The 20,221-nt window shown below is 40.5% G+C and overlaps 1 protein-coding gene across 3 annotated transcripts in view; it reads right to left on the bottom strand.

The window, feature by feature from the left end:
- The window catches only part of lrch3 (leucine-rich repeats and calponin homology (CH) domain containing 3), a 24,168-nt gene extending 3,947 nt beyond the window's left edge, over positions 1-20,221 (bottom strand). Inside the window, exons 1-20 of one of the 3 annotated variants that reach the window (XM_053622478.1) lie at positions 19,907-20,221; positions 12,721-12,865; positions 12,455-12,581; positions 12,056-12,161; positions 11,214-11,350; positions 10,407-10,516; positions 9,605-9,698; positions 8,405-8,525; positions 8,172-8,314; positions 7,830-7,906; positions 7,504-7,552; positions 7,262-7,387; positions 6,359-6,406; positions 6,196-6,249; positions 5,949-5,982; positions 5,745-5,858; positions 4,544-4,647; positions 4,201-4,338; positions 3,992-4,069; positions 2,545-3,189 (exon numbers count right to left, since the gene is read on the bottom strand). In XM_053622478.1, coding sequence (XP_053478453.1) covers positions 2,995-3,189; positions 3,992-4,069; positions 4,201-4,338; positions 4,544-4,647; positions 5,745-5,858; positions 5,949-5,982; positions 6,196-6,249; positions 6,359-6,406; positions 7,262-7,387; positions 7,504-7,552; positions 7,830-7,906; positions 8,172-8,314; positions 8,405-8,525; positions 9,605-9,698; positions 10,407-10,516; positions 11,214-11,350; positions 12,056-12,161; positions 12,455-12,581; positions 12,721-12,865; positions 19,907-20,153 — 2,247 coding nt within the window. In that variant the 5' untranslated portion in view covers positions 20,154-20,221 and the 3' untranslated portion in view covers positions 2,545-2,994. Of the gene's footprint in view, positions 1-2,544; positions 3,190-3,991; positions 4,070-4,200; positions 4,339-4,543; positions 4,648-5,744; positions 5,859-5,948; positions 5,983-6,195; positions 6,250-6,358; positions 6,407-7,261; positions 7,388-7,503; positions 7,553-7,829; positions 7,907-8,171; positions 8,315-8,404; positions 8,526-9,604; positions 9,699-10,406; positions 10,517-11,213; positions 11,351-12,055; positions 12,162-12,454; positions 12,582-12,720; positions 12,866-19,906 lie in introns of those variants that run through there. The other 2 variants (XM_053622479.1, XM_053622480.1) reach the window with 2 other exon arrangements.

Below are 20,221 nucleotides of genomic sequence, written 5' to 3'. Positions count from 1 at the left end.
GATAGAGATTAAGCTGAATAACACTGGAGTAAGTAGCAGCAAAAGACCCAGAAACAGTGAAGGACAAGGATTCAATTTTATTGTAAAAGTTTTGTAAGAGTCATAAACGTAAAGGATTATCAGAACATTAGGCAACAGTGTGTATAACCCCACACACACACACACACACACACACACATACTGACTGTGGTTGTTTAAACCAGTGGTTCCCAAACTTTTTTGGCTATAGACCCCTTTTAACAATCTTTTAAGTCAAGGATCCCTTTACTTAACTAGAAGCACAGAAATCTGTAAGGGAAGGACCATAGTATAGAAGGTGGAAGTCATGGTGGCAAACAGCTGAGAGGTTTAGACCAGACTTTATACCTCTCTATACCTATACAATATCTCCAGTGGGTCTGGGTCTGCACCGGAGTCTCAGTCCATTGGGACGTGCCTGATCCATCTCCATCCAGGGCTCATCCTTGTAAGGAGCCCTAGCCAAAGTAAAGAGGAACAACTCTACTCCGAGGGTCTCCCAGGACATCAAACTCCTCACCCCATCACAGAGCATCCCAGAGGAAGGACCTCATCGCCACAGCCTGTACTCAAGACCTTATAGACACGTAGACTGAGCGATAAACAGAGTGCTTCAACGGCAAACTGAGCTCCTGCTTCACCACCACGGAGCAGTACAAGGACTGTAATGCTACAACAGTTAGGGTACTAAGGCTCCCAAGTAGGGCTACCCATGGTGAACAGATTCTAAGAAACGAAATGGATTAGGGTCACAAGGACCCAGTCCTGGAGCAAAGCCTGAGGATCGTGTTTGAAGAAAAGCACCTGAAATGGTTACATAGACCCACCTTGTTGGCTCGCAACCTGCAAAATGAAGGGTGGAGCTAAACCTGGGGGTGGTTTCTGCAGGTGAGCATCTGGGCTACTCATGTAACCTGCTCGAGCTCTGCCCGAAATGTCAATGTGGCGCCATCTTTTGCGTTCACCTCTTGCAAGATGAAGGGTGGAACCAAGCCTGGGGGTGGTATCTGCAGGTGAGCGTCCGGTGACTGGGCCACTCATGTAACCTAGTCGTACACAGCCCAAAATGGCGTCGTGAAGCCATCATGTGGGCTCAACCACCTGCAAAATTAAGAGTGGAGCCAGACCTAGACGTGGTGTCCACAGACAAGCGCCCGAATACTGGGCCGCTCATGCAACTCTCTCGAACTCAGCCTGAAATGTCAACGTGGCACCATTTTTTGGGCTCAACCACCTGAGGGATTAAAAGTGGAGCCAGACCTGGGGTTAATGTCAACAGGTGAGTGTCTGGTGACTGGGCCACTCTTGTGACCTAGTCGAGCTCAGCCCATAATGGCATCATCGTGCCATCATGTGGGCTCAACCTCCTGCAAGATCAACAGGCGAGTCTGGAGTGTCGAGCTCAGCCCGAAACGGCAAGCCAACCTGTGGGCTCACCGCCAGCAAGATAAAGAGCGAGTGTCGGGTGTATGCCAGTTGAGCGGCACAATTGTCACCCATGAACTAGATCTTTGGATTGGAATTAATAGTTCAAACTATTACATTAAAATAATATCTGAGAAAACAGTATTAATTAGTACCCCTTTTCCCTCACAAGTCTTTACATTATCATTTTCTGTCAAGAAGTATCTGCAAATACCTCCAATTTGAAAAACACTGGTTTAAACCATCATACCCAATCACACGGTCTCAGATCATCTTGCACACAAAAACCCTAAACATTCATTTCCAAAGCTATATTCTAGCTATCGAATTAACTTACGAAGTTACAGATAGGCTATTTCAACAGGCCTTTTATCACGAGACCAAAAAGGCCTCAATTTCTCAACCCTGAAACCCAGAATACATTATTGCAGGTTAAAAACAATTGTTACTGTATGCTCAGAAACGCACACCACTATAAGCAGCCGAGAAGAAGCTCGTAAATAACAGCAGCGTTTCTCAGTAAAGAGTCCGACAAATCCACCCTTTGGAAGGAGGGATTGTAAAACGTTTGGATTTGAACAGGGGCACTTATCGGCTTAATAAACGTATGGCTACGCCCGTTAAGTAGTGCGACGTTGTCCGTGTCAGCCTTTGGGAAAATTCCTGATACGAACAGTATCCAAATGTCTGAGTCTACAAACAAGAACTGTTTTTGTTTTTTATTCCATCAGCTATGAAAAACAATCGTAAACGCAAAATTCTACGCAGTCTACTCGTAGGTTGTCTCTTGTGGGTGTGGCCTGCGCAGCCTTTAAAAAAAAAAAAAAAACTTCATGAGAAATACTAGTAGCTATATAGCTTCTAAAGCTAACTAGTTAAATACCAATTAAATAATTTATTAATCAGTGTGAAAACTGTTTCATTTACACGTATTGGTTCTCGGATTAAGTTACCGAGATGAGCTGACTGTACGTATGCTCTCTGAAGGAACCAACGATCTCGGTTACTTCCTACCAAGCTCCATTTTAATTGTTCTTTGTATCGTCTCTACATGCATTTAATGGAAGTTTGTACACAGCAGGGGAAGATAAAACCACGGTTATAAGTTTTTCTTTTGTTTCTGCATCGGTCAGTAAACGGGAACTAACCGCAGGTAGGAACTAAAATCGGGTGAGGTCGGTATTGGAGCATTTTTTCCCGTATTGAGTACGGGTAAATGAGCACGGAACTGGACGTATACCTGACTTGTGTTTTGGTATCAATGCTAGTTATGAGTGAAGAAAAAAAGATTCCATCTTGTTTGAAGAAAACAATAAAAACCAGTTCTTGATGGAGAACTCAGAACTTGTGCTGTCCATTATTATTCATAAACTGTTGTGCTATACAAACTCATTAATTAATTATGTTGATCTACTGAATTTAAGGGTACCCTTTTGGCACCTTGTAGGAAGATGACGACGATTGTCTGGTTTATTAGCGCGGCGTATTAGTTAAACACTTTCGGTCTGTTTTCAGTGCAGGAGACACGCACTGCAAGTGTACGAGTGCGGATTAGAAACACGGCACCAGGTGGCAGTAAAGAGCGCACAACAGATACATGAAGGACAGGTAGAACAGCGCGAAGCCGGCCAGCTGGGATGGAGGCGATGGACGCCTAGGGGGCGCTAGTGAGAGCAACGCATCAATCAGTCTGAATAAACACAGCGCTTTGCCCTCTAACACCTCGCCAACTGAACACAGGCTTCCCTTCAGAGGAGTTACAGAAACGGACAGGGGGCGGGGTTACGGAAACGTGAGGAAATAAAGCATCGATAATGTAAAATATGTGATGAAAAGAGATGAGACAGCAAAGGAATGTTTTAGGAGATGAAAAGGGGGAGGAGAGAAAGAGAGCGTTAATGAATTTAGTTACATTAGCGCCGGGGCAGTAAAGTGTGAAAATATTAACGAGGTTTATTAGAAGAGTGTAAAAAAAATTGAAAGAGCAAGATTCTAGAAGTTTGAGAATTATTTTTAAGAAATAACTAATATTTTAAAAAAAATAGTGAAACTGTATGTGAAAAAAAATATATATATAAAAATAATTTATTAGTATATTATTTAAGGACAAACAGCTACAATGTGAACCATGACCTTTAGCATAAACAAAATTAAATACAAATATCTATCTGGCAAATCAATTCTTAAAAAAAAATAAATAATAAAAAATAAAAAACTATTGGCAGCCTATCTCTCTCTCTCTATCTGAAATGTAAAAAAAAAAAATGCAGAAAAATCCTTAAATGTCAGCAAGCTAAACATTGAATCCAACTTTAATTTAACTTTAAACTAAAATAAAACATAAAAAAACTACATTTCAGAAAGGTCAACAAGCTACAAGTTGAATCATGACCTGTAGCAATTAATAAATAAATAAAAAGATGGCTAAACCCATCCCCGCATGTTCGCTAGCTCGCTAACTTGATTAGTTTTAACCTCCGGATCCTCAGTGTTCTGCTGAGATCCAAACATTTCAGAAGCGCTTTTATTTTGATTTTTTAAAGCTTACCTGAGGGACGCCGATTTTACGACACGCCTCCAAGAAGTTCTCCACGTTCCGTCGACATTTAGCCATAGTCAGTTTGGGCTGAAAGGAAATAGAAAGTTTCTATGAAATATCCATAAACACAAAATGGAGGGAGAAAAAAAAACAAACAACCAACCAACCCCCCACCCCCCCAAGACACACACACACACACACAGTACAGCGTTACTGACCACCGCAGGCGAGGGCACGTGGATGCTGGGTACTGAGCGAGGCCGCACGTGATTGGCCAGATGGCACAGCACAACCCCGTCCGTCAGCGCTGCCCCCAGGTCGCTAGGCAACGAAACTTTCAGCCGAGACTCAATGTTCTACAGTCAGGAGACAGAAGCAAAATCACAAATTCAATCATGGAGCCAGATAATGACCGCCCCTTCTCGCGTTCGCACACACGTGTGTGTGTGTGTGTGTGTGTGTGTGTGTGTGTGTGTGTGTGTGTGTGTGTGTGTGTGTTGTGTGGCTGTGTATTTGTTATGAAAGGTGGCAGAAGTTTCTGGTTAGAAGGTTATGGACAACCTTTCTGAGCTGTTCCACCAGTTCAGCTTCTTCTCCTGTGAGTCCTGGAGCTGGTGAAGGTGTAGGAGTCACGCTACCTGGCTCCAGCCTCCCAGTTCTCGACTCTACACACACACAAAAATCACAGTCATAACACCAAGTTATTTTCCTATTAAAAGCAAATCACATTTAATATCAAATCCACCTTCAGATTCTTATAAACTCTGATTATGACCCGATCGCATCCTCAAGCATAACTTTTTAATAAAATATAAACAACAAACAAAACATTCATTGGAATAAAAAAAAGGCAAGTAAATACATTTTGAAATAAATTAACAAATAAATACCCTTTAAATTTTTTCTGTTGAAAAAACTGAATATACATTATTCAAAATAAATATTATCTATATTATCTTCATTTGTTAAATTTTCCACAGTTGTCGGTTTAGTTCTGTATTTATTTAATCACTTATCACATTTTTTAATATATATTTATGTTTTCTATTTATTTATATATGAACTTACTGCTTCATTCTTTTATGCACACTTAATTCTGTTTTATTTATTTCCTTATGCTTTTCACTCATTTGGTATTTTTCGTATTCTCAAATATATATATATATATATATATATATATATATATATATATATATATATATATATATTATTTATTAACAAATGTAGGAAGATATAAAGAACAACAAAAAAAAGGAATAAACAAAGACAATAAATATAATGGTTCAGTAATGCTTAAATAGAAACGAATTTTGTATTTAAAATTTATTATTTTTTAAAGTTCATACTTGAATTGTTTAAATGGATTTTCAGTCATTATTTTGTCTTTATTTTTGTTCTATTTTCATTAAGTTAGGGATCAGCCCCTACACACTGAGAGCAACTTCTTTAAATTTGACTTTTTTGGTGATTTTTTTCATTATTATTATTTTTCGGGTAAACTTTCTATTTTAAAGTCTATTCTAGGCTTTCTATTTCCAGTTAATTATGAATGTGTTTTATGTGCATTGTGATGAGAAATTATGAGAAAGAAAATTGTGATGTGCATTATGGAGGCTGCGTTAGAAAAGAATAAGTCTGGGGGGAAAAAAAAAAAAAAAAAAAAAAAAAAAATCACAGAAATGATATTAAAACGTCATTAACGTATAGATCGATATTTTCCCGCGTCCTCCGCCTGCAGGACTGAGTAATGGTCCAGGCGTACCTCGTTTCTTCTCCTCTCTCTGGCTGAGGCGGTACAGGAAGCTGTCGGGACGTGAAGTGGCTCCACGGCAGGAGGTCAGGGCGGCGGGGCCGGGGTACGAGGGGGACTGGAGCGCTGTGTGAGATACGGAGTGAGCAGTGAGAGGAGTGATGAGAGAGAGAGAGAAAAAAGATCAAACGTTTAAAAAAAAAAATTAAATCTTACCGTTCGAGGCCAGCGAAGCTCGATCTTCCCCTTGCTGTGATTTTTACAAAAGAGAGAGAAAGGGGGGGGGGGGGGGGGAAGGAAGTCGTCAAGATGAATATTTCAAGTTGTGAGATATTTGACACGTCAAGTTAAGCGTGCAAATACATAAATAGTGTTTAAAATAACGGCAGTATAAACACAGGCATGTTTTTAGACAAAAGGAATAAGTAATTAAGTCAAAAACGCAATTCTGATAGGCTCTTACCATAAAGAGGGCGGAGTCATCCGTATGAGTAGAACGCCTGGAAGGGTACAGGTTCTAGAGTCGACAGGGCGAGGGGGAGAAACGTGTTATTTATTTATTTTTTTTTAGGAAGAGCGTGCAAAATGGAGGTAAAAACGTGACGTTAAACGTGAAGCCGCCTCACCTCGCCGTCTGTAGGACTGAGCTTCGGTGGACTCTGAGCTGACTTCTGCTGGAAAAAGTCAACGAAAGCTTGTTTATGGACAAATTTATTCAGAAATCCTTCACGCGACCATTTACACGAGATAAAAACGTTAGTGTGTGTCTACGCCAGCTGAAGGGCATTTAGCTCTTTCACCATTTATTTTCAACTCTCTGAAAGCTTCACCTTTTATGGAGTTTTGTAGGCGTGCCTAAATGAACATATTTACTAAACGAGTAATAAATACGGCAGCTATACAGGCGAGATATATATAAGTTTCATGACCGACTCTTCCTGGATGCTGATTTTAACTATACCAGTTAGTATTTGTATTTAACTCAACTTTTAACTTAGCACTTCTGTATAATGCTGGTTTGGGGGTGGGGCTACACATAAGCGCAGTTTGTGACATCACTAAAGAAGCTACCCAGCTCTCGACCAATCGTGTTCTATACGCAAATATCATTAGACCACAGCAACACCGCAACCGTCTAACTAACTAACCGACCAACTAACTCGGCTGTCGTTAGTTACGAATAAATCTGTCGTTGCCATGGTAACCAACGACAGCTACGCTAGGTTCGGCTGCTGTTAAATAAATCGGTGAGGAAAGTCAGGATCAAGCGGTCAGATTGTGATGACCGCGAGCTAGTTTAGAAGCAGTTAGCAAACCAGCTAGCTAAGTTAGCTAACGTTACTCATGTTAACGTGGAGCGAAACGAGGACGCGCGTTTTAATGTGCATATTTATGCAGGAGAAAAGTTTGCAGAGATACCATCCTAGGTCATTTTAAGTATATTTTTTCGTTATTTCAAAACACTTCAGTAGGAATTAAGGTTTTCGTGTTTAGATTTTTTACAAAAAGTCTGTGGGGTGTTTGTGTACCTTGGCGTAAGTCCTCATGGGTTCTCTCTGTCCGCCTCGCGCTCTCTGCCGCTCATCTTCGTACCTCTGAGCGGCGAGTTGAGCCTCCCGCCGAATGCGTTCCACACCGCCGCCTGAGCCCGGCCGCTAACACACACACACACACACACACACACACACACACACACACACAGTGTTGATGTGTGTATATTGCATTGTATGTATACATGCATTAATAAAACGGGAAAAAGTCGGGAATTTACCTGGCTGTGAGACGGAGATGACAACGTGCCGACTGTATCCGATACACTTCTGCAAAACAATTATAATAAAATAACCATATAATAATATAATGACGCATTTCAGTGAATTATCAAACACAAGTACTACTTTATCATAGTTACTATACTATGTCACAATTGCCATAGCAACCAGTAGACTTTCCTTGGTAAAAAAAAAAAATTCCTTGGTTATTTTTTCATTAACAAATACACTGCAACGTTAATAAACAAATATATACATAATTAATTAATGTATAATTTCCAGTACAGATTAACACACACGTGTGTGTGTGTGTGTGTGTGTGTACCGGTTCTGTAAAGACACGTAGCGTCTCGATTCGTCATTTCTCGCATCTCTGTAGGAACCTGCTTTCACCGGTGAGCCCTAGTAACAACAACAATAATAATAATAATAATAATAATAATAATAATAATAATAATAATAATAATCTGGATGGATGGCTTAAAGACAAAGCATGTAATCAGTTAATCGAATTCTTGTTACAATTAATAACACACACAATTGTACACACACAAATAATTGTAACACACACAATTGAAGTATCTTTGAAAAAGTCTTCTTGATGTAAGTAACTAATGGGTCCGTGTGTTATGGACACACGTCATAAACAACAACACCACACACACACCTCTCGGGTGATTCGTCTCTCGATGTAGGCCATAAACTGAGAGCTGAGGCTGACTGGCTCCCGTCCTTGGCTCCGCCCATCCTCCTCTTCTTCTTCCCCTGTACAGCTGTCAATAAAGTCGATCTGGTCGAGCTCCGCCTCCACTGCGGTGAAGATTTCAAATTAAAAAGTTAGTGCTGCAATAAGTAGAAACAAAGATTTTTATGTATTTATTTATTTAAAATCCACTTTACATATTCCGTTAGCCAACAGCGATCCGGTCTTGTGCTCGTCCCGCTCTCGGTCTCGCCGGAGTCTCTGCTCTCTGGTTAACTCCGCTACTCTGAGTGGCAGGTCCGACAGCTCGTCTGATGGCTGAGAGAAAAGAATAGAAGGCAAAGAAATAAATTTTTAAGAATAATTTTTTTTTTCGTCCTCAAGACGAAGCCATCCATCACACGGGTCACCGTTTAATCGACGGACCGAACAAAAAGAATTATTAACGTGCTTGAAAATGATTCCTGCAATATTTTATTTTATATGAACCACGCAGGAGCGAGCGACAGCAACGAAAGCAAAATAATAATAAGATTCACCAAGTATTCACTAAGGATCGTTTAAATGTATTAAAAACAAGAATGTAAAAGCGTTTAAAAGTATTGTTCGAAATAATTTAGATCATACAATAACTAAAATAAAAAATAAAAAAAATACACAAATAAGTAGGAAAAACTGTGCAACAACATGCAACGTCTCAACTAATTTATTTATTAATTCATTTCTAATTCATTCATTTTTTAATTACTTAATACAATTACTAATTAGACAAATTAATTTCATAATTTACATAAGTTAATTCATTTTCACACCATCTAATAATTAAATAACGCAACTGTGGTACGCTGTACATGCAACACATTCCAGCCTTTAATTAAAAATAAACTGTTATTAAATACTTCGCATGGTGCTCGGACCCCTTGAAATCAAAATGGACGTCTCGTGGCGTTTAGTACGAATACCTCAGCCTTAAGGTTATCTATAAGCTAGTGCGCTCCAAAACAATGACAAAATTCACATTTAGAAGATATACGTGTTGAAAATTTACACTCTCTCTCGCGCGCGCTCTACCACCGATACAGATCAACAGTTCCGATGACATCATTCTGCACTTCAGCTTCTCAGTGTCCGTCCAATCACGTGCTCTCTAGAATCTGAAGTGTCCCGCCCACAACATCATAAAAATCTACTGCGCTAATTGGCACGTACGACCTGTGAATCGGACTAAACGCTATTGGTAGTTTTAAAAAGGGGAGGAGCCAGTTGATACGTCCCGCCCTGACTTCCTGTTTCAGTGGAAATTATGTCACATCGAATTAATTTCGAGGCACTTTATGGGGACTTTAAATTTATAGGTGTTATTTATTTATTTTAATTAAAATAATAAAGTGTCTCACTTCATTGCCTGACCAGCGCTTGTCTCCGCTGTCCACGCTGTTAAACCCCGAGTCCAGAGCTCCATACGGCCGGCCAGGATAAAGTTCCTCCACACTAAAAACACACACACACGCACACACACGTCAGATATATCTGGAAAAACGGTTCAGAAGCACGTCGTGTGCGTTTTGATAGCGGCAACGTAACCTGAAACTAATTTCAGAATGATGAGGAAATACACAAAATAAAATCAGGATTGTTTTCCTGAACTTATTTCATTGTTTAACGTACAAGCCATCACCAAACAATCTTTCCATGTTAATAACCTTTCCATGAAATACATTTATGACAGCAAAAAAGATTAAAATAACACTATAATAGGGGAAAATTACACCGTATATTATTAACCCCTTTACTTTTCTTACAGTACAGAGCATCTACTGTATATCGTCTCGTGAAGCCCGTATCAGGATACGTATCGTGTCTCATATCGTATCTTTAACCTATCGTCTCATACCCGTCAAATTCCTCAACACAAAGTCCTCACTGTTCTGCAGTTCACCTTAACGCTACTTCTTTCTACATCGATTGCACCATCAACAGCGGAATCTGGTTCATCTCGCACCTCTGCATGCTGGGACACGGCCTGTTACCTAACAGTCAGCTAAACATCCGCCGAAACACACGTACATCGCATTCCTGCCGTTTCTTCACCGAGACCGACAGAACGTATCTCACGTGAGGCACTTTGATTAATTATCTCACTGCTCTTAATTCACTTCACGTCACTGTGGACGTGTTAATGAGAGAGATAAAGCTCACCAGGACCCAAAGCCCAGTGGTCTTCTGTCGTAATCCGAGAGATCTGGAGCTATTTTACACGCCTCTATGTTCAAATACTTAAATATGTGGATCTTCCCCTTGATGCAGATCTGTAAACACACACACACACACGAAAAACAAGAACTTTATTTACTCACTTACAGACTTGTATGCTTTATTACTCATTTACATTTTCACCTTAGACACAAAAAATGTCCCTATTTACATATTTATTTATATATGTTTTTACTTGCACGCTTTTTATATACTTTCTTACCTACTTAGTTATATGCTTATTTAAATACATATTTACTTTCTTATTTACCTGCTTACTTATTTACATACGTATCTATATGCTTATTTATATATTTATTTACTTAAATACACATTTACCTACCTACTTATTTACATACATGTTTAAATGTTTACTTATATACACATTTTCGTGGTTACTCATTTACATACCTGCTTATATACTTTTTTTTTTACTTGCGTAACTACGTATTTGTTTATACTTATTTCCTTGCATACATAATTAAATACTTACATTTCCACACTTCTACAAAATTTCCACAGAATATTATTTATAACGTCTCAGCAAATAAACACTGTATGACCCATCACCGGTTTCTGACTTCATTAAAGGAAATTAAATTAAACTATCAATAATATCCACACAGCTCACACGCAGTACAGTCTTAAATCTAAAGTAAACGATTTCATCTTCGGTCGTGATATCATTATCATATCATGACCGAATGAGCATGTAAAGGTTGTCGTGACTGTGTGTGTGTGTGTGTGTGAGACCTGCGCGGGCGGGCTCTGGAGGGGGTTGTTGTCCAGCACGATGCTCTGCAGGTGTCGGAGGTTGCGGTAACACACCGGGATGGACGTCACCTTGTTACAGGAGAAATCCAAGCGCACCAGAGGAAGCTCCGCCAGTTCTGCAATCAATCAACAGAACTTAAAAAAGATCACCGAGGTAAAAATTGAACAAGTTCTAACAGGTAACCGGTAGAGACGCCGACACCGCTGCTGATGCGTCTCTGAAGAAACACCAGATGAATCTTGAACACTTACAGCTAACAGAAACAATGTTGTAAAAAAAATCATCGTTTTCCACGAACATTCACGGCAGATGATAGAATTTTTCAGCGGCGATCATTAAAGCACAGATCAACATTTCTGTTCTTAAAAAGGGGGAAAGCAGCAGGTACAGTTCTACTGCTAGCAGCTAGCAAGTCAGCTGACGTAATTAAACCGTAACTAGCTGTACAAATACCAAAAATATTAAATTACCGTTCCTAACAATTACCCTCAGTGCACAAGCCGTAAATAAATAAATAAATGACTCTGTTAAATTAAATAAACAACTATTTAATTAAAATTTCAGTACCTTTCTTTAAAAAAAAAAAAAAAAAAAAAAAAACACTTTCCACAGAAAGTGGATTATTATTATTATTATTATTATTATTATAATTATTGTAATTCATAATTTAATGTAGTACTTTTTTTTAAAGTAATTTTCTAAGACAATTTTTCAAAACTTTTAACAAAAATATACAAAAATAAAAAGTTCTATTGCAACGTGTACAAATGTAGTAACTGAAGCGCGCGCGTGTGTGTGTGAGAGATATGCGAGCTCTAACCCGGAGGCAGGCGGACCAGGTGGTTTCGGCGGATGTTCAGGTCTCTCAGAGCTTCGAGCTGGCCCACCTGCGCAGGTAACGTCTGAATCTCATTACAGCTCACGTCCTGGAGAGAGAAACACACAGCACTCAGTACATACTGTCTCGCTCTCAGCGCTCTCGCTGTCTCGCTTGATGTAATATTTGAAAAAATATCAAACATGACAGTCCATTTAAAAATATTTTTCAGAGACTTCTTTTTTAAAGTATTTTTGCCGTGTGTGCGCGCTCAACTCATTTCACCTTGTTATTTTCAGTAAAAGAAGGTGAATAAACACACACACAGACACAGAGAGCTATCAGGTGTAAGGTGTATGAGGTGGGTGTGGTCTCGGGGTTCGGAGTCACGTGGCTACGCACCAGTTCGGTGAGCTGTCGGAGCTGGCCGAGTTCTTCAGGCAGGGACACGAGCTTGTTGTTGCAGGCGATGAGCACTTTGAGTGGCAGACTGCACAGGTGAGCAGGCAGAGTGGACACCTGATTACGACTGCAGAGACAAACACACACACACACACACTGCAGTGAAAATGTTTCTCTTACCTCACCTTCTCACGTGTGCAGTACGCAACCAGTAACGGTGTTCCAGTAACACGTGAGATTACTCTGCGTGTGTGTGTGTGTGTTACCTGATGTTCAGGTACGTGAGGGCCTGTAGGTTGATCAGACTCTCAGGTAGAGAGCGGAGGCAGTTCTGGTACAGGTTCAGATTCTCCAACGACACGAACATACACACCTCCACCGGCAGCTCGGGCAGTCTGTTACGCGACAGGTCTACACACACACACACAAAAAAATCAGGAGATAAAAAAATTATTTAAAAATAATTCATATTTTTCCTTTTTTTTAAAAAAAAATATAACCATTATCGCAGTATTATATTATCTACACACATTCTTATTTGTTTGCTTGTTTTTTTCCTTTTATTGACAGACCCTTTTTTTTTTAAATCACTTTTTTTGTATTCAATAACAATTAGTTTTTAGTAATGATTTAATCTGCTGACTGAGGACAAAATTAACTCTAATCAATTATTGCACTTAATTACATCAATTACATTTTTATTTCATTCACATTAAGTAAAACACCCTCTACTTCATTTATTATACATCCAACAGAATTTTTAAATGTCTTTTATACTGATAATTTTTTTAAACTACACATTCCATAATACAAAATAATTAAACTCACTTGTTTATAACACTTCTTTGTATTAAATCAAATCTAGAATATTTTTATTTTTAATTATTTGACTGAAACTTTATGAGATAATCTGAAAATTCCGGGGATAATTTTTTGTTTTTGTTTACACAAACGGCTTCTAATGAATCGACCGAACTCGACCACGTTTATGGGAACCGACCCACGCGCCCCATCTTTGCGTCCTCCTGACGCAAGCGTAAATAAGAAATAAAGCGTTTTCCGCTGGAGCGAATCTTCGTGGTGTTGGGGTTCTTCAGCTAGAGACAGCATCAGGACTGAGTTACGCGCGTGATGCGTTTTCTCTTTGATCAGAAAGGTCGAGGATTTACGATCTCCCGAGCCGTTACTGGATATTTCACCTGTTCTGCGTTAGTTCAGGTGAACGCTCTGATCACACACGTGAGCTGCAGATGTGCTGCAGATGTGCCGCTTCTCTTTCTACAGAAAACTCTGCAATACCGAGTTACTATAAAAAACGCTAAGTGATGTTACGCTGCCACAGAATGCACTGACCTTTATTACAGATTATATTACATTAAAGACCTGCACACTTTGCGTAGGAGCATTACGCAAAAGCTCCGCCCCCTTCCACCATCACTCTACATGTGTCGCTCCGCCCATAAGAGTTAGAGGTTATGGTTAGGATTAGGGGTGGGCGTCAACGTCATTCCATAGCCACTAACCAATAAGATCACTTGTGGGCGGGGCAACACATGTAGCCCCACCCACCCGCGTATAGCGAATGCTGACACAAACACTACTGTACCACTGCAGTTTTTTTTCTAGTTGCGTTCTGAATATTTGAACAATCCCGTGTTAACGGTTAACGGTTGTGTTGTCTATTGACTTCTGATTACGACTTTAATATTTAAGATAAAAGTGTAACTCCGGTTTTAATGATGTTATCATTTTGACGACTGATTCCTTAACTCGATAGTGCGTTATAAATTGTGCAAATAGACCCGTGAGTCCATAAGTTCGTTCTGGGCTTACAGTAAATTAACACCGAAATGGAAGAAAAAAAAAAAAATGTAAAAATGTATTTAAAAAAAAATTCAAAACAGCAGGAAAGTTTAACCTAAATGAATTTTTTTAGTTATAAAATTACATCGCGATACCTACGATAATCACTGAAATTGCGATTTATCTAGCACTCGACTGGTTTCTTTCTCCCCCGAATGGTTCTGTGGGTTTTATGAAGGCTTTCCCAGATTTATATTTATAGCCGTGCAGCTGTGTGGAGATCCGGCAGGACAGGAAGCGCAGCTGATAATACGCAGTCTAACCAAGCCGGACACAATCGGACTCGCTGTTACTCCGAATCTAATCATTCGCTGTAAGAAAGAAACATAACTTCATTCCTAAGGTTTGTTTCTTTCCACTGATAAGCCGAGGTGTCTCGTGTCCGTACACGACTCCTAAGAACTTCTCCGCTTTCATTCTGTCCGTTTTCTTCTCCTCCCCCCCCTTCTGCCTTGATGCGGTGTTCAGCTTCTTATCCGGTAAAAAGGTGTTGGATATCGCAATGACGACGAGGAATACGATCTGTATGGACGTGACGCTGTCTGTTCAGCGAAACACCGAAACAAAACACGCCATTCGGGACCGATGACTGAAGGTTGCCAGATATTTCTCGAGCAGAAGCGCCAGAGACGGGGTTTTCAATAAGAGCGCTTAAGAATGAAAACTTGTTCAGATCAAAATAAATCTAACAGGAGCCTAATATACTGCGAATGAATGAATGAATCACTGGATTATTTTTATAAAATGGCTTCCACACTCATTCAGTGGCACATAGAATAGCACTCGATCCAGCGTGTACCGTTATTTTTCGTTATAACTTAACGAACTTGAACGAGACATTAATTAAAGGTCGTGAAATCGTAACGCTGGTGATTTTTATCAGGGTTTTAATTCGCTATTTTAATCTGCACTCTCCGTGCCCGTGGTTTGAAGGATAAGCTGACCATGCCCAAGCGCTTCATGAACAGTAACGTAAATATTTACGTATTTAATAAGTGTTTTTGAGTGTATTGACATCCGAAACTAACTTCAACGCGACATATTCTGACCGTGGTTACATCAGGGACGTGATCCTGTTCCTGTTCATGACCAGAATCACGAGTAGCTGAGCTCGTGTTTTAGGGAAACTCCACCCCCTATGTGCCTAACAGCACTTAAAAGGTGCAAGAGTCGTTTCTTTTAAATTCCTAACTTGTATAAATATATATATGAAGACTATGGATTAAGCCGTGGCTTTAGAAAAATTATTAAGACGCTCAGAAAAACTTCCGGTCCGGAACGCTCGTTTCTAGTTGGACACGCCTCCTGTCGGTCATTTTCGCTCCAGACACTCCACCGCATATCCTGGGGGCTGAGCTTCTGTAAACTGTTAGAGACGTAATCTTGACGTTAAAAAAAATAACGTAATAAAAGACTAATCTTACTAATCTCCCTTTAAACCTGAAGCTACGTCTGAGATCTGAATATCGGGATTAAATCCTCACTCCTTGTTCATAACGGAGCCGGGACGGCGGCTCAACCGTCCAATAAAACACCCGCTTTAAATAATCAGCCATCCACGAAGAGAATTTACATCTTACTGGATACATTCGTTTGAATGTTATTTGACGCGTAAACGTGTTCATAACCCTTTAAACCCGGAGCGTTTTATAAGGAGCTCGTAAGAAGTCAGGTGGTGCGACGTGAGAGGAAAGGGTTACGACGACTTCTTTTATTGTGGGTTTTATTTCATTGTTTTCAAAAGGTTTACGGTTTTCCTGATGACATCATGCCCTAAAGCGCTCACGAGAAACATGAGCCGGGGATCACAAAGAAAAAGAAAAAAAACCGCATTGTTCACGTGTGGAAGAAACCTGTGGGCGAGTCCATCCCACACACACACACACACACACACACACACCCCTTACGGCAGTCATGTGGTCGTCCGAGGAAAGATTTAAAACCCTGGCTGTTCATCATCTGTGTCCTTTCTGCGCTAAAGCGTAAAACTTCCCGTCATGTGACAATCAGCAGGTAAACAGACCAACAACAACAACAAAAAAAAAACCCCATGAAGCTTTGTACAAGAGGAACTTCATCACCTCATCCCCTGTTCCTCTTTCCTCTCGGCTTCGCTTCCCCTCGGCGATCCGAAATGACACTTATACACCTGGCTAATTTCCCCTTCTGTCGCGTCGGTCATTCTCCAGAACAGAAGCTCCGACGGTCTCGCCTCTCCAAATCGCAGGAGTATAATAACGACGTGCTCGTTCTAATACCTTATCGTTTCTATAGTAACAGCCCGTACGCAGGGGCGTGCACGGCAGACGCTCCACGTAACCTCGTAAGACTAATGATAAACTGATTTAAAAATGTGATTAGTATAAAACAAAGATAAGAAAACAAAACAAACAAACAAAAGACCTGCGTCTTGTTTTTTCTTTCTCGTTAGGAGACGTTTATTTTATTTACGGACGCGTTCAGGGAAGGAGTCTCCAGTGTCAGAGCTTTGTAACAGCTCGGTTCGGTTTCCCAGCTCAGGAAAGCAGCTTGGATACCTTATACTTACTTTTGTATATTTTTAAAACACGTACTTACATTTTTAAATGACATTTATATTTTAAAACATGAATATTTATTATTAACACTGAGAAAGTGAGCATTTTCCCCCCCCGACTGCTACGTACCGGTCCGTCTAGAATGACTCGCTTTAACGACTCGCTTTAACATTTTATAAACATTTCGATCTCAGAAGAGCGTTAATCGGCGTTAATCATCACGAGATCGATGTTACCCCGTCGTATCGGCCGTGCCGGTACTTCTCCGTCTCGTGTGGAAACAATCGCAGCCTCGCACACAAACCCGGGCTATAATTTACAACCCAAAACAAACGCGGCGCGGCGAGAATCCGACTCTATTTTAAAGCTCGGTTCGCCACAAGAATTTCCACATTCCTCCAAACCTCGCGCGTTCCTCCAAGCGCCGTTCTTCTCTCCCACGGCAGCTGGAAGGCCACGTCCAATTTTCCCGTAACGATGTGTGAGGGGAAACGTGACGGACGTGGTTTTAACCGTTATAAACGGCGTGATTAGTCGCAGAGCTGAGTGACACGACGGTTATCACATCGAGATCACGATAAAATGTTTTCCTGCGATGTTACAGACACAAACTGACTGATGTGACGTTAACTTCCTACTTAAAATATTAAACGTTAACGTTTTTACTGATGTTTTATTTACTCATTTAATTTTTTTTAAAAGTTAAATGTTGATTGGACTGATTTTTTTTATTATCGTTTGCAAACCTACGTATCTCTTATTGTAGAAATGCGTCCGAGAATCGTAATACGAAGTTTTCTACATATCGCCCCGCCCCCTTATTAGTACTAAAGATTATTACAAAAAAAAAAAGTAATTCTACAATATTCCGCCAGAATCGCATAACGAACGGGAGGTTCGTCACTGGTTAAGAACACATGCCCCGCCCAAAACCTCTTCTGTCGCGTCTTAGTAGATCGGATGCATCTCGGACGGATTTGGGATTTTAACGAAAATACAAAAACGTCGTTTTCCAGTTGTTCTTTTTCCTTTAGTAGACGACCGGAGCTACGAAAATGACGACGAATCGTCTGACGTCGTAACGTCTGATTTTTCAGCCAACACAATGCCTATTCGAATATTTATGACGTTTGTTTTGCATATTCGTGATTATGCTAATGAGAGTGAAGGTGTTTACGTACACAAGCTGAATGAAAACCTGATTTTTGGGATATCGTTCCATTCGACACGTTTACATGAACTCCGGTGATCTGATTAAAGAAAAGCGCTGGATTTATGAAACAAATCAGGACGTATAAATGTTAAAAAGAAAGAAAGAGAAAAACTCCAGATTTAAGGAAGCCATTAAAGAAAACGGAGGGCGGAGGGCGAGTTAGCGAGACGCAGCAGCGCTGAGAGCAGTGACTCGTTAAGCACTCGGTTCGATTTCGACGCGCTCGGTCTGTAGTTAAACATAGTAACGGAGTGTTAATGTGATTTTCAGAGGAAGTGCCTCGGGGTGAGAAGCGAATCGTGCAGGGACAAGCCTGTGTCTGTTTGCTTTCCCACACCATAGCGTCCGCCGTTTCTCTTTCGGGTTTCTTTTACAGCTCAGAGACGTTGGTAAACCGAGTGTCGCTCCGATTCCCTGCTCATTCACACGTAAAAAAAACCAAAAAAAACAGTAACGCCACGTCTTCAACGGCTAAACAAATCGCACCATGTCTCAAACCGTTCTACGTTCTTCAGTTCCGACACCGACGCCTCCGAGATCACGAAATACTTAACTCTGAACGTAAAGTCTGAGTATATCCGATCCGAAGTTCATGACGACAATCACGACGACGGCTTGACGTTTTAATCGAGTCATGGAGGCCAGGAACAGAAAATTACCCCGGTTAAAATTTCATCAGAAAGGATCATGAAAACAGGACGGAATTTGACGTGTAATTTTACGTATTTTTAAAGAAGATACGCCAGAATCTACGCTACAGTTTGCATCACAAGCTTTCATTTGCATATCAGCACGGCGAACTGAGGACAGCCAACGAGATTGCAGCGTCTCAGAAACGCAACCAGAGAGCGTCCGCGTGCATCGAGACAGTTTCACGTCCACAAATTGTCACGTCGCTCGATATACGTGTATAAATAAATATAAATAAAACGCAATCTGTTCACAATGTTACCAAAACCTGATTAGATCAAATTCCATCATTCCGATACTCAGCATCAGATCGACACGCCCCTAGTCTCTTCCATACTGACCCATAAACAAACGATAATTAACTATTAATAATTAATTAACTAACAATTATGTCACTGTGTTACAGAATTTTGGCTGCAAATGAAGAATTATCAGTCGACAATAAAGTGTATTAACAGTGTTAAAGTTTAGTACTTTATTTATATTGTTTTTACTTCGTGTTTTTTTTCCTCCCCAAATAAAAGTATTTTCCAAGTAAAAACCACCGATATATCGAACCACCAGGCGAGTTTGAAGCTCATTATAAATTTGACAGGCTTAAATTGAACTAACGCAAAGGAAGCGTTACAAATAACCGCGACATAGATAACAAGTCCACTAGATAGGGTGCACAGGTCATTGTTTCACCCCCTAGAGAGTGCGCACATACACCGAATAACGACTTTATTTGGATTTGGCCCCACGCTAATAAACACCTATGTCAGATAGCGGGCTAGTCAGGTATGCTAGTTAGTAGTATGCTATCGCTAAACCAAAATAAATTAAAAACAAAAAATGTAAGAGTTAACTTTTCTAGTGGTAGATATTGAAGATATCTAGTTAGTTAATTATCGAAATAAACTACTTAGCTAACTAGTTAAAGCCTGATGTAAAGTTTAACCCGAGCACACACCCGTGTTTACTCCCTGAATGGAGCTAATGCTAATTAGCATACCAGTTCGACTACATGCTTAACTCGCGTAAACAAACGGTTTAAGTTGTTTGTTTGGTTTTAAAGCGGAATTGTGGTTTGGAAGCTGAAGGACTTTAGATTTATTTGATCTCATGGTGTTAAATTTAAAGCGCAGGCCGCGTTAGTAAGCTGCGTACCGGCCCGGGTCGTGTCGGTCAGGTCGTGACTAGCGGCGCTCCTCGGGAACTCCTTCAGCTTCCTGCCGCTAAGGTTGAGGCAGCCGGTGGCCGCAGCTTCTTCAAACGCCCGGTCCAGGGAACGGTTCCAGCTCGCAGGTCCAGGCACGGTTAATCCATTCCCGGCGGTCCCTGACGCACCGGTACTACCACCGACAGAGAATCCAGGCACGGTGCTTTCCGCAGAGAGCAACACCGAGGCCGCCATTACACAGCGAACTCCCAATGCTTCTCCCTATCCCTGCCTTATTTCCCCTCCACCCGTATTCCGACAGG

This window comes from Ictalurus furcatus, chromosome 4, assembly GCF_023375685.1.
Source record: "Ictalurus furcatus strain D&B chromosome 4, Billie_1.0, whole genome shotgun sequence".
Taxonomy (NCBI): domain Eukaryota; kingdom Metazoa; phylum Chordata; class Actinopteri; order Siluriformes; family Ictaluridae; genus Ictalurus; species Ictalurus furcatus.
Note: the sequence above shows the minus strand (reverse complement) of the source record. Positions and strands in the feature narration are given on the sequence as shown.